Here is a 15,091-nt window from a genome sequence, read left to right as displayed (position 1 = left end):
GTTTAATTGAATAATAATCTTTTCACTTTTTCTTATCTTTATTTTTTATTTAATTTCAAACTACTGTTTATCATAATTCAGGTTTATCTTTTATCACAATAAGAAATGATAATTAATTTTATTACGTCTTATTTCTTTGTTAATTTAATTATTTAAATAGACTTAAATCGTTATCTAACATTATAAATTATCAAGAATTAATTCTCATAACATTCAAAAATATTATGATTCTCTATCTCAACTTTTCTATTCTTTATTATATCTATGAAATTTAAATTGATACAAATCACTTTTATTATTCTTTTTAATAAAATACAATAAATAATATTATTAAATATTCAAATACTTCATTTAATAAACAAATAACAATATTAATAGTTGCATATTTAATAAAATGTAAATAATAAATATAATATAATGGAGATAGTATAAGTCTTTGTGTTTTATATTACAAGAATAAAATAAAATAAATAAAATATTAAATTATAATTATTTAAAAATAAATGAATATAAAATTCAATAAATAATAAATATACCAACAATTAGATAATATAAATATCGGTGTTGATTATTGTATTGATTTAACATATTTTATTTCAATATAAATTCATTTCTATTATAATTTTATTGTTTTATTAATGTTATACTGTGTTATTAGAATTACTTCTGTAAAATATTAACATTGTTTATTTTTATACTAATTGAAATTGGCAATGAAAAAAGCAAATAATAGAAAAATGAAGAGAAAGATATAAAAGAATAAAAGGAAAATGATGAAAGAAGAAAATAAAAGTAGAAAGTAGAAGAAGATAAAAATAAAGAAGATAAAGAGCAATAAAAACACAAAGATGTAATAAAAGAAGAAAAGAAGAAATAAAAAGTGTATTTTTTAATGTAAAAATTAGAAATATGAAATAAAAGTGTCTAATTCAATGGTGTAAAATAATTAATATTATTTTATTAATGAAAAATATTTTACTCTTTTTTATGTTTATTATTTATATGTATAATTTAAACATGATGTTTATTATATATTCAATCATATGTGTTATGTTATTATAATATATAATAAGTGATAAAATATAAATGAAAATAATATGAATATATGATATAGAATATAAAACAAAAGAATAATAAGAATAAATGATAAATAAAAGGAGAAATGATAATCAATAATATAATAATAAAATCAAAGTATAAAAGATAAAATTAATATTAATATAAAACAAAAGAGAATAAATATAAAATGAAAATAGATATAAATGATAATAATATAAAAGATGATAAAGATGAATAAACAAATAATAAAATACAACTAAATATAAAAGAATAACAATAAGAAAATCTAAATAATATAAACATAAAAAACATAAAATAAGAATAATATAATAATATATAGATAATAAGAAGAATACAATGATATAAATAATATAAACAGAGAAATAAATATAAAAATACGATAGATAAATAACATATAAATAAAAGAATAAAAAGAATAAAAATAATTTAATATGAATAATCAAATAATCTATTTCATTAATATTTCATACAAAATGAATAGAAATGAATATAAAATATAAACATAAATATATACAGATTGTATATTTATCATATTTTTTATTTTTATTTATGAGCAAAATATAATAAATGGAAAAATCTATGGATGCAAATTATTTTGCATCTTTTTTCTTTTTTTGTAAATTATTTGGATTCATTTTTCTTTGCTAATTTTCGTACCCCTTTGTAAGAATCCTTTAAGAATATCCAAATTATATTGAAAGAATAACAAAGATATTTCATAGAAATAAACAAAAATGTAAATAAATTATTGTTTCTTGTAAATAAATAATAAAAATGTTTATTTTATTATAACAGCCTATAATAACCATCACATATGTAATTATTGATAATAAAGAAAAAAGTAATTACTTGATTAAATTTCACTGTTTATTAAAAATGATTGGAAGTATAAATATATGATTTAAAATACAAAATGTTCATAATAATTTCAATTCAATCATCTTATGATGAAATGAATGTTGTTTATAAATAAATTTTGTTGATTAATATCATTCAGTATTGTTTAATGTCAGAATTGATTTTAATTACAATGAAGAAATAAACAAAACACTCAATAATTCTACACCATTTAAATACGAAAAATAGTGAGTTTTTCATCTTTTAATTTGTTTGAGAATATATTCTTCAAGAAGAGATGAAAAAATAGATAAAACAACTCTAAAAAAAAGAAGTTCATTGAAAGAACCAAGATTAGAATAAAACAGTTAAACGAAAAGAGTCTTACAAGAAAACAGAGTTGAAGAAATACAGTAACTCTTTTAAATAAAATATACTTATATACTGCATCATCCATAAACAGTGGTGTATTATTTTTAGTCTAATCAAACCCTTAAAATTATCATAAAAACTTCCAAATGAAGATGATTTAATTTAAATAGATGACAATTTAAAATAAGACTATTAAATTGAAAAATATAACAAATAAAAGAAGAAGTAAACAATAAGTAAAAAAAAATAATCAATGAACAAAGTTCAAAGTAAGATGGTTTGATAATGCATACCATATTGCATAAATGATTTTATTAGTTGAATTAGTTTCTTTGATTAAATTAACAACTGTTTTTATGTTTTCTTTCTTTTCGATATCTTCTTCATTTAAATATAAATTATAACAAATAACACAACTATCTTCAAGGATTTGATTATCTGTTTTATATAATGTAATAGATTTTCTAATTGAAAGTAGTGATTCATTACAATAAAATTTATCGTGAAAACTTGATAATCGAAGTAAGTGTATTCCATATTTTTGAATAACAATATCGTTCATATATTTTATAGTTAATTGAATAATGTTATCAATGATTGTTGAATTTATAAAAATATCAATTTGTTGTTCTTGAAGATTATTTAATATTCCAAAACAATTACTAATGACAATTGAATTATTTTCTTTATCTTCTTTTAATTCTTCACCAATAATTTGGAGAATTGAATTAACAAAATCGGTGTTATTGATACTTTGTTTAGTGCAATAATATATTCCATTATATAATAATTCTTTTATCTCTCCTTCTGATTCTTGAATTCGATTTAAATAATATTGAGTAATAATTTCTTTATTTTCTTTACTAGTTAAATTACTAATAATTTGATTAAGTATTCTTAATAAATACTTTTGTATTTGAAAGTTATTATAATATTTTCCACTGACTGTCATTAACATTGTCCAAATTTCTTTATCAACAATATTTGTTATTAATACTCCATCTCCTTTAATTATTCTACATAATAATCTCATTGAATATTCAACAATATCTTCATTTGTTGAATATTTATTTAATACCATAATTGAATATCCAAAATAATATTGTTTATTAATACTTTTATTTCCTGTCATAACCATAAATTCATAAATAACAATAGTCAAAGAAATAAGTGCTTCTGTTTCAAATTCATTAGGAAATGTTTTAACATAATCTACTATTAAATTATTTATTTTCTCCTTTCTAATGAGTGGTAAACAATATGTACAAATTGCAATTCCAATGACATTAAGTTGTTCCACTTCTTTATTACTGTCAATTGTTTTAATTGTTTCTTTAATAATTGTTTCAATATTTTCTCCACTAATATTTTCACTATTTTCTCTGATAATATTAAATACAATACTTAAATTACTTACATTTTGTTCAACAAGCTTTCTATTTTTCTTAATATTCTCAATGATACTCATAAGTGTTTTTTCTATATTATCCTTCTTCTCCATCTCTTATTTGTATTGTTTTTCTATTTTCTAAGTTCTTTTCTCAGTTCTTCTTTTATCCTTCTCTTTCTTCTTTCTTCATTTTGAATGGTTTTCTTCTTCATTCAATCCATTCTCTCTTAACTCTTCTAACTTTATTGTTTTCTTTTATTTTCTTTCAAATGTCTTTCTTATGAAAACTACGTCAGAGCCTTCTTTGCTTTCAACTTTTAAGAGTCATTAGATAAATACTATTTATCTAGTAAATTTTCTATTCTCTTATTGTTGATTATTTAATCGATCAAAATTCATCATTTATTACAATTGTAACAAATCGATGAATCAAAAATATTTAAACTAACTAATTGTTATCTTGAAATTTAAAGACATGATTAAAAGTGCTGACGGGAAGTCTTTCATCACAAAACGTCCTGCTCTTGAAGTGGTTGAACCTCCACAAGCTAAATTCTTATTAGTCACTTTATTAATAATAGTTGTCATTGCATTTTCTAATATTGTCATTATGACGTCAGTTTAATAGAAGAACAAATATCTAAACACAATCTGTTTACTTCTTAATTTATTTGACTTATACTTCTTTTCATTTTTACCACTTTTTGATTTAAAATTAAATAAAGTCCCGTTGAATATAATAAATTAAATTAGTTGTTGATACTCATACTCAAATTGAGCTGTTATAACAGAGTTATTTAATTTTAACAAACAACTTTTAATTGTTTGAGTCGAAATACTCCTTCGAGATAAATCTGCCAATCTAAGTGCCATAAAGATGTCACCTTGAGATAAATAGATATCAATCAATTCTTCATACTTATTTGTTCGTTTTAATATGTCGATCCCAGCATAAAACAATGAACTAGACTGATGCTTATACGAAATGAGTTTCATAGCAATTACTTTATTATCTGGAATTAAATGATATTGTAATAACTGAGTCAACATATGTTCTTTTTTTGTGTTTATGGATAAATCAATTAATTTACAATAAATTTCAAGAGGAATAAAGATTTCACGATCTGTTGGAGTAGTGACTAATTGAAATAATATCTCTTGAGTGTTTTCTAAGGAAATGTTGGATAGGTCTATTAACAAAGAAAAGTCATGGAAAGTGAAATGATGGCTGTTATATTTAGAACCAATTAAAGTAATAATGGCTTGAACAACACCTTTCATTTCTTGTATATTACCATTTTGAAAAATTTCTGAGCAATAGGTTTGAATACTATCCTTGTCTTTTCCTTTCAGTGCATCAAGAAATGATGTTTTCATCTTTGTTAGAATGGATATTTTGTTAACACTAGATTTATTCATTTCAAAAAGTGTAATGAAATTTCACGTTACTTTTCTTGGAGAACTTTCATTAAAAAAATCAATTATTGTTCAAGTTATAAGCATTTGGGTTAAATGAAACAGAACATGATACATCTTTTACTTTATATACTCCCATCAATCTATCTGCTAATTCAAACATCTCTGGACGTAGTGAGATAATAGTGAATTGTGCATTTTTTGTACGTTCTTTAATATAATGAGCTATAATACTAACGTTTCTAAAATCTAACGCAGCATCTATTTCATCCATAACATAAATTGGTGTTGGTTTGTAATGATGTAAAGCAAATATAAGTGCTAATGAACTCAATGTCTTTTCTCCTCCTGATAAATTAGCAATATTTTTCCAGGCTTTTTTTGGTGGTCTAACACTAAACACAACACCTTCAGTGAATGGGTTTAAGGTATCAACGAGTTCAAGTTCAGCAACACCTCCTTGTGTCAGTAAATAATACATTTCTTTCAACTTGAAAGATATCTCGGTTAATCCATTCATAAATTCATCAAAACGTTTTTTCTTCAATGCCTCTAATGTTGTTTTACAATCCTCTTGTTTTTTCATAGCCTCATTCATGACATCCCATTTTTCTTGATACTCTTTGTTAACTTTGATGAAAGTTGCTATGATTTTCAAATTAACATTTTCTATCATATTTTCAATTTTTTTCTTTTCATCTTCTATCATAGCTAATACTTCTTTTCGATTAATTTCTTTCAATTCATCTACAACGTCTTTAAGTGAAATACCAATAATTCGAATTTTTTCTTCATCCATTTGATTATCTGTTTCATTATGGTTTAACACATTTTCAATATATTCATCCTCTTCATGAATTTCAGCAATATGTAATAATTCTCGAATATGTTTAAAAATAGAACGAATTTCTTTTTCACAACGTTGTCTCTTTTCAGTTAACTCAGAGTTATTTCCATTAATTTCTTCGATTTGTTCCCCAATTTTATCTTCTTCAGTTTCTAGTTCTTCAATACTTTTAAGAAGAGTTCCATACTCTTCTTCGATTTTTTTTAACTCCTCATTTTTTTCATTTAATTCTTTCTTTGTAAGTTTCATTTGAGTTTCGTCAATTTTTATTTCATCTTTTTCCATTCTATTTTTCAATTCTTCCAAGTGAATATTCATTTCTTTGAGATAACTATTCCATTCATCAATTTTACTTGTACTTCCACTAATTTCTAATTCTATTCTATTATATTCTTTTGTATTTCTTTGATTTCTTTCATTTATATCTTGTAAATTTACTTTAATAATTTTCATATCAAGTCCTTCTAACTTTTCTAACTCTTTTTGTTTTTGTTCCAATTGTTCAAATAACAATTTGTTTTGTTCTTCAATCTTTTGAATCTCTTCTTCACTTGTTTGTTTTTTTATTTCAAATTCTTTGCAAATTCGTGTAACTTCTCTTTCTCTAGCTTCGACATCAAGACTTCCTTTTTCAATTCGTTTTTTCAATTCTTTATTTTTTTTCTTTAAGTCATTTAATTGTTCTTGTTTTATTGTATTTTCTTTAATCTTTTGTGCATTCTCTTCTATTTTCTTCCTCTGTGCTTCAACTTCTTTTCTGATTTCTTCAAATTGGCTTTCTTTTTCTTCAAGTTCCTCTTTCAACTTCTGAAGTTCCTTTTGCTCTTCTTTTGATAGAGCAACCTTATTCATTCCTCCTTTTAATACAACATTCCCTCCTCCTGTAATACTACCAACATTGTCAAGTAATTCTCCATTTAACGTAACAACTCGTTGTCGTGTTTCTCCAAATGCTACTTCTCGTGCTATTGTTAAATTTTCACAAACCAAAGTATCTCTTAATGCAAAATAGAATACTTCCCTTGCCCATTCTTCACAATCAATCAAATCAACTATTCTTTCACTTTTTGGTATTTTTTTCCAATTCCTCCAATTTGGCTTTACTTTCATCTTCTCTAAAATAATTAAACTAACTCTTCCAAGTTGTCTTTCTTTACATATTTCACTTATCTTTTGAGCTCCTTCTATACTTTCAACAACAATGTAGTCTAACATTCCACAAGATGTGGTTATTGCAATATCATATTTCTTTTCAATACTTCCTAAATCTCCAAGTCTTCCTTTTAATCCTTCAATTTGTTCTTCTTGAATAACTTTAATTATCTTAGCAATTTCTTTTTTATTTTCTGCAACTTCACAAACTTGTTGTAATTGTTGAATAAGGTCTCTTTTTTCACCAATCTCTTCTTTTAAATTTCTCATTTCTTGTTCTAAACCCTTTCTACGTTCTTCATTTTCTCTTTCTTCTTCTTCCACAACTTTTTTTAAATGCTCCTCTCTTTCTATTTCTTTTACTTTTTCTTCTATCGTTCTTTCATTTTCATTAAGTGTTTGTGAAATATTTTTTAATTCATTTTTTATTGTTTCTAATCCTTCTTTTTTTCCTTCAATCTCGGCTTCCTTTCTACTATTTTCATTCCTTAATTCTTCAATTCGTTCTTCTGGTTCTTTTAATTTTTCCATAAGGTTTTCAATTTCTTTCTTAACAGGTAAAGTCTTTTCTTTTACTTCGCTAGTTTGTTTTTCAAGGTCATTTTTTAATTTTTCAATTTCCTCTTTATCTTTTTCCATTGTTTTTGATAATTGGTCATACCTTCGTTGTTTACTTTCAATTTTTTCTTTTTCATCTTTGATTTTCTTTTCCATTTCTTTAATTTCTTTTTCATTTCGAAGAACTGCTTTTTCATTTTGCTTCTTTTCTTCTTCAGCTCTTGCTTTCTTCTTCTTAGCACTGTTGATCAAACCCTTTTGCTTTTCATATTCTTTTTCAATTTTTTTTATATCTCTTTCTTTTTCTTCAATAATCTTATCTTTAGTTGTCTTTTCTTTCAACTTTTCATTTTTTGCGTCTTGAATAATTTTTCGTTTTTGTTCTAATTTTTCACGCTCTTCTTTACCCTCAACTTCTTTCTCTTCAACTGCTTTTAATTCTAATTTATTCAAATTATTCTTTAATCCACACATTTTATATTCTTCTTTTAAATATGAAATAGCATTCTCTTTTTCTTTCAATATCCCATTTCGTTCTCGTTCAATAATTTTAAATCTATTTGTCTTTTCATGTACTTCATCATTTAATTTTTCAAGTTCTGATGTTCCTTTTTCAATCCCTTCGATGTATTGAGATGTACCAATAATATCTTCAAGAAATTCAAGCATTCCATCTTCTCCATTTTTAGACTTTGTTGGCATTAAAGCAATTCTTTCTACTTCACCTTGTAAAATAAGGAATCTGTTATTTAATAAATCAAACCCTTTAGACCTCATCTTCTCAAGAATCGCATCAAATTTACATACCACTTCATCAATCATAAATTTTGAAGTTCCATCTCTAAAGACTATTCGAGTAACAGTAAATCGTGTATTAGGTAAATAAGATCCATCTGTATCAACATTAACAAGATGAACATCAACCCTTGCTTCAGTACAATTTGGATGAAGAGCAGACTTATGAATAAGATCTGCTACTTTCTGTTGACGTATTTGTTTTGCCCTTCTTCCAAATACAAATAATAACCCATCAATTACATTTGACTTTCCACACCCATTAGCACCAACAATTGCTGTAAATGATTCATGAAATGGACCAAGTTCAACTTTATCATAATATGACTTAAAATTATAGAATGTCATCTTTTCAATTATCATTCTACTCGTTTGATTCACTTCTTCCATTTGTCAAAAATGTTCTCTAAAAATTAAAGTTTTTCACTTTTCTTCTTTTTTTGACTAAACATTTTTATTCATTGATATTTGTTATTTATAACACTTTTATTATTATTTTTATTCTTTCAACTTATTCTTTGAGTTACTGAATTAAAATAATAAAGATAAACACTATTTTATTTCATTCACTTATTTGGTTTTATTTAAATTGAACGTATTAAATAGTAAATAAAATGATAAATATCTCGGTATATTTAACAACATAAATACAACATTAATAAGAAGGTTATTAGTAACCAATTAAAGTCTGAGTGATTTTTTTATTTGAATGAAACAAGTTTTTATTAATATTATATAAATTAATATGAATCAATTATTTTTTATTTTTTTTTTAGAAAAAATTTGTATTAAAAACAAAAAAGAATGATGAAAAAGTTAAATTCAAAACTTGTTTTTACTTTTTGAAAGTTCTTCCTGAAGCAGTTTTCTTTTCAACTTCTCTTTCTGGTTTAGCTCTATTCAAAACAAGTTGTAAGTGAGAAACTTTATTTCTCATTCTAATGTGTAAGAAAGCTTTGCTACATTTAATATGGAAATTGATATAATTTCTGCATGACATTAAAACTTCGAGAGTCTTTTGTGGATTATTCAAATGTCTCTTTTCTAATAAGAATGAAATATAACAGTTGTCCTCAGCAAGTCCTTCAACAGTTTTAAGTTCTGAAGGTGGTGGTGCATTCTTTCTTGTAACAACATCACATGATGGACAACCTGCTGCACTTTTAGAGAATTCATTAATAAAGACACGACCAAACACAGCATCATCTTTATCATCAAATTTAATTGAAAATATTACAGTTAAACGATCACCATTTGGTTTAAGCCAATAAGATTCTCCTGGTCTATAATCAATTTGAACTAGTTTTTCATCAGCTTTATTATTCTTAACTTCATCAGCAAGAACAACAGCTGGTCCAATTAACATATTAGTTAATAATTTAGCAGCGTTCATTGCAAATTCTTCTGGTTTATCATGTTTTTCAGGGATAGTTAAAATAAGATTATATTCAGAGTTACTGTCTGCTTCAACAAGGTCAGATCCATACACTTTTTGTAAGAATTCCAATGATCTATTTTCTTTTAATTGTTTCCAGCATGGAGTTGATACAGAAATAGTCATCTTTTCTTTTGTCCTTTCGATATACCAGATTGATTGATTAAAATCAGCTAATTTTTCTTTTAATCCCTTTTTAATTCCACCTTCAGTAGTTAATTTCTCAAGAACTCTAGCATATACAATACGATTATATGATTCAAGAAGCAAGTTTGGTGCCATTATTGTTCTCTGATTAATTAGTTCAAGAACGTTTTTGAGTTGTTTTATTTTTTTAAGATTGTTTCTTTTGAAAAAAAATTAAAAAGAAGAATTGAACGGTGAAATTATAAATTTAATTTTATTTGATTATTTGGTTAATATTTACAATAAAAAGTCAGGAAAAATGAAAAAAAAAATTTTTTTTTTTTTGAAAAAAGAAAATGATATGTTTTAATCACTTATCATTTTTTGAGATAACAAAGATATTTGGACAATGGGTATAGCAAGAAATAGAGGTTTAATATTATGGTGATATTCATATTAACAAAGAAATTTACTTGAATGATATATTTTTTTTAAACCATAGTTATTAATTTTGTATTACTATCTTCAAATAATTTAATTTGATTAAACAAAGTAATAAATCAAACAAAGACAAAAATTCATTTGATAAAAAACTATGTAGGAAGTAAATAAAAATGAAAAATATGTTGAAGAAGAGTAATGTTCTTATGAGAAATGAAGTATAATGTATTTGTTGTATTGTTGTTTGGAAGAATAAGAATATTATTAACTAAGTCATTTTCTAGCAAATCTAATCCAATAGTCAACAGTATAAATAATAATTATCAATGAATAATAATGAATTATGTTAAAGAGATTGTAGAAGAAAGAAGAATATATAAAATAAATTAAAAGATGAAGAAGAGTTGATGAAGAAATAAGTAAAAGATACGAGAAATAAGAAGAAATAGAGTAATGAATTACTATTAAAATCTATTCAATAAATTAAAAGAAATAATGGTGGACTACATGAATGATAAAATAGACAATAATAAAAATAAAACAAGACATTATACTTCAATATGAAATACTTGTAAAAGATATAATGAATAATAATAATAATATGAAAGATATAATAGAATAATGTAGAGAAAATGGAGGAGAATATTGAGGTATAAAAATAATTCATGAATAAGATTTACAAGAGAATGAATGAAATAATCTCAAACAGACAAAATGAAGGAAAAGAAATTAATGATGATAAGAAAAGGTAAAAAGAAAATAAAATGAAAGATATAAAAAAAAATAATAATTTTACTATAATAAGAAATAATAATTAAAACTTTAGAAGTAAAATTTAAGATGAACTTCTCCTTTTAACCACTTACCATAAGGATCTACAATAATTTTAATTTTTAAAGTATCAGTTCCAAATCCAGATAATCTATAAATATGAAAATGCGAACGTTGTTCTTGAGCAAAAGACCATTCACGATAAGATAATTCAAAGAAATCTTTATCATTGTATTGAGTTGTTTTAACTTCTATATAAGTTTCTACAGTATTTAAGTCATTAAATAGTAAAATGTCATAAGGTAAACCTTTTTCAATAGATTCAACAGAAGGAGTTTTTTCATTAATCCAACTAACTTTATTTCCAAATTTTCTTTTTAAATATTGATAAATGAATTGTTCACCAGCAACACCTGTTTGAATTCTTTTTTCAATATTTGGAATGAATTGAAAAGGTTCAACTTTAATTTCAATTTCTTCATCATTAAGAATTGAATTAGATTGTTTAATTCCATCTTTAATAACATTCCAATTAATAGTATTAGTTTTAATATGACCAGTTTCAGATAAAGAAGAAGATTCAATTTGAATAGGATAAGCACGACTAAGTTCTTTCAGCATTAAAGTAATGAAAGATTCATCTTTTTGAAGGAAAAACAAATGAGATAAAATAGTAAGAGCTTCATAAGAACAAATAGAAGTTCTATCTAAGACATGTAAATTAATTCCATCTCTTACAGCAGTTACTTTTGGAGTAATACTTGAATTTGTAGGAATAAATGTAAAAGTAGGATTTAAAGTACCATGAGAATAAACAACAAGAGAAGATAAATACAATTTATAATTTTCAATGAGTTGACTTGATTTAACTAAAGGAAGAACCTTATTTAAAACTTTTCTTAAGATAGAAGTAAGAGTATTTGAAGAAGAAATTGAAGTATCAAAATTAATTTTAATTACACTTTGAGCATTTTTAATATTTAATAATAAAAATATTTTGTTTTTAATTAATTTATAAGGAAGATTTAAGTCTAATAAATGGTCTTTAACAGAAGAAGGGAAATAATCTTTAATAAATAATAAATCATCATAATATAATCCAGTTAATGAAGACACTAATTTTTCATTTTGATTAATAAAAGTATCTAATGATTTAATTTTTTCAATCATTGCTAAAGTAACATTAATCTTATCGCTTTGTTTAATTAATTCTTTTAAAACATTTTTAATTGTTATTAATTTTTTATTAAATGAAATTTGATTTTGTAATTGATTTAATTGAATTAAAGCATCAATATAATCAGTAATAGAAGGTTTATATTTCACACCAATAGATTTAAATAAATCATAAAATTTATTATTAACAGAGAGAATAGGATAAAATCCAGATTTATCTTTAATAAACACTTCATTTGGTTTAAACCATACTTGATCTTTATTAATATAAGTTTGAGTAATATTATTAGTAATTTTAGAATAAATAATAGACTTTTTAATATATTCATTAAATAAATTAATATCTAATTGTGAAATTACAGATAAAAAATCAAAATAACTTTGGTCATATCCTTTAATACTTTGATATAAACAACTTAATATATTTTCAGGTAATGGAAATGGTTTAGTTGCAATATAAGAATTTAATGGTTCTGAAATTAAAAATGGTGTACATGGAATATTTAAAAAATTAATTGGTTTTGAATTAATAATTGAAAATGGTGTTTCAAATGAATTTAAAGAAGAATAAATCCATTTTAAATTTTTAAGAGAAGTATAAAAAGAAGAATAATTTTTAGTTTGAACAATAGAAGAAGAAGTAACTTGTAATGTATGAAAAGTATGAATAATTTCCTTTTGATTTTGATTTAAATACATTAAGAAAGCCATGAGATAATCAATATTATTATTTTTAACTTCATTTTGAAGTTTATTTAATAAAAGAGTATTTTGAAAATCAATAATTTTAACTTCTTCATTAGTATTATTTGTATAACAATCAATAATAATTTCAATTGGAAGTGGAAATTCAAATCTATTAGTATTATATTCAATTGAATTATTAATTTGATATGGAAATGTTTCAATATTCATTGTATTCATAGTTAATAATTCATTTGGAAAACATCGTTTTATTTCATTTAAAATAGGTAGTTTTAAGAAACAAATATTATTTAATGATAATGATATAATTTCATTTAAAGTTAAATTAAATATATTAAGAATTGTTTTAACTAATAAATATAATCCAATAAATTCTATTGGTAATTCATTTAAAAGAGATGCAACAAATAATGCTCTACTAATTTTTGTTTTAATTGAAATACCATTTAAATCAAAACTTTTCATTAAAATTGGAAAATATTTAGAAGCACCTTCTTTAGGACCATTTTCATCAAATAAATGAGAAATAAAAATACCAGTAATAATATTAATATTCTTAATATTTTTATTTGTAATAGTTTCAACATTAATAGAATTACAATTTGGTAATTTAATTAAATTATTTTTATTAATTTCAATAAAAATATTTGAATTAAAATTATAAGTTGAAATAATCATTTCTAAATCAATAGAATGTAATAATAAATTATCATATAAATTTATTAAATAAGGTGATTTATTAATTTCATTAATAACAATACTTAACGGTTCTTCTTTTATTGGAACTTCTCTTGTAAGAAGTTTAATTGGAATTACTTTTTTTTTATAATTTTGATTAAATGGAAATATTATATTTTTTCCACAAAATGTAGTAAATTCTTCTTTATTAATTTGATGAAATGAATTAACATGATATTTTTTACAAATTCTATCTTCAATTTCTTCCATATTAATTAAAAATGAATTAAATGAATCAATAGATAATTCATTAAATAATTCTAATATAAACATTACTATTTCTTTTGTTTCTATTTGTTTTATTTTTTCTGTTTCTTCAATTAAATCATCATCATCAATAATAACAACTGAATGTCTTTGTTTATTAATATTATTTATTTTCATTGATTCTTCTAATATTTCTCTAATAGTTTTAATATTTATTTGAATAATTTTTTTAACAAATATAGTTTTTTCAATAGTAGCGATATTATTTTTTAATTCATTAATGTTAATAGCATATGGATCACATATTTTTTTTAATATCGTTCTTTCTTTTTCATTTTTAATTTCTATTTTTTTTGTTTTATCATCTGAAATAACAAATGAACTTATACTAATATTTGTTCGTAATATAAATTGTACTGTTAATTCATGTTCTGCAATATTATTTCCATTATCAATTAATATTCTCCAAAAATCTTCTGGATTTGGTATAATTGAATGAAAAACATGTGTCATTTTTCCAAATTGTTGACATATTTCACATCGTTGATTTTGTTTTTTTTCTGATAAAATTTTTTGTTCAGTTGGTAATTGTTTATAAATTTCTTCTCTTTGTCTATCATGTTCTTCTCTATCATCTCTTATTTTTATTGGACTTCTTGGTTGTTGTGAAGTTAAATTCTTTTTTAATGAACTATTTGTATTAGTAATAGTATTATAATATGGAGTTTTTGTAAATAACTTTTGCATTGAAATTGATTGTGGAGTACTAAAACTACCACGTGATTCAGAGTGAATATTTATTGTATTTATTTCATTTGATAAAGTTGAAGGTATAGAAGATGAAATTGTTTGATTTTTATTTGGAGGATATGAAGTAGAATATGGTGAATATGGATTGTTAAGATTATTAACACTTGAAGGTGCAGGACAATATGGTAATTTTCTTGAGTTCATGTATATGAAATGAATATTTAAAGTTCTTAATGAATATTTATTTCTTTTTTATTAAAAGAAAGAAAAAAAAAATAAACGAATAAACAAATAA

General features: G+C 22.8%; 5 protein-coding genes across 5 annotated transcripts; all 5 read right to left on the bottom strand.

The window, feature by feature from the left end:
* Positions 1-2,539: 2,539 nt before the first annotated feature.
* EHI_199720 (uncharacterized protein) lies at positions 2,540-3,790 on the bottom strand (the record flags this gene model as incomplete). The annotated part of the gene is made up of 1 exon (XM_001913906.1): positions 2,540-3,790. The coding sequence occupies one exon, from the start codon at positions 3,788-3,790 to the stop codon at positions 2,540-2,542; it is 1,251 nt and encodes a 416-aa protein (XP_001913941.1).
* A 633-nt stretch (positions 3,791-4,423) lies between these two features.
* On the bottom strand, positions 4,424-5,056 carry EHI_199710 (uncharacterized protein; the record flags this gene model as incomplete). Its single annotated transcript, XM_649657.1, has 1 exon — positions 4,424-5,056. The coding sequence occupies one exon, from the start codon at positions 5,054-5,056 to the stop codon at positions 4,424-4,426; it is 633 nt and encodes a 210-aa protein (XP_654749.1).
* A 100-nt stretch (positions 5,057-5,156) lies between these two features.
* EHI_199700 (SMC4 protein, putative) lies at positions 5,157-8,837 on the bottom strand (the record flags this gene model as incomplete). The annotated part of the gene is made up of 1 exon (XM_649656.1): positions 5,157-8,837. The coding sequence occupies one exon, from the start codon at positions 8,835-8,837 to the stop codon at positions 5,157-5,159; it is 3,681 nt and encodes a 1,226-aa protein (XP_654748.1).
* Positions 8,838-9,282: 445 nt separating this feature from the next.
* On the bottom strand, positions 9,283-10,164 carry EHI_199690 (ARP2/3 complex 34 kda subunit, putative; the record flags this gene model as incomplete). The annotated part of the gene is made up of 1 exon (XM_645477.2): positions 9,283-10,164. The coding sequence occupies one exon, from the start codon at positions 10,162-10,164 to the stop codon at positions 9,283-9,285; it is 882 nt and encodes a 293-aa protein (XP_650569.1).
* A 1,107-nt stretch (positions 10,165-11,271) lies between these two features.
* On the bottom strand, positions 11,272-15,000 carry EHI_199680 (uncharacterized protein; the record flags this gene model as incomplete). The annotated part of the gene is made up of 1 exon (XM_649654.1): positions 11,272-15,000. One exon carries the CDS (start codon positions 14,998-15,000, stop codon positions 11,272-11,274), a length of 3,729 nt encoding a protein of 1,242 aa, XP_654746.1.
* Positions 15,001-15,091: the final 91 nt, after the last annotated feature.

The sequence above is a fragment of the Entamoeba histolytica genome, genomic scaffold, assembly GCF_000208925.1.
Source record: "Entamoeba histolytica HM-1:IMSS scf_1104750519291 genomic scaffold, whole genome shotgun sequence".
Classification (NCBI taxonomy): domain Eukaryota; phylum Evosea; order Mastigamoebida; family Endamoebidae; genus Entamoeba; species Entamoeba histolytica.
Note: the sequence above shows the minus strand (reverse complement) of the source record. Positions and strands in the feature narration are given on the sequence as shown.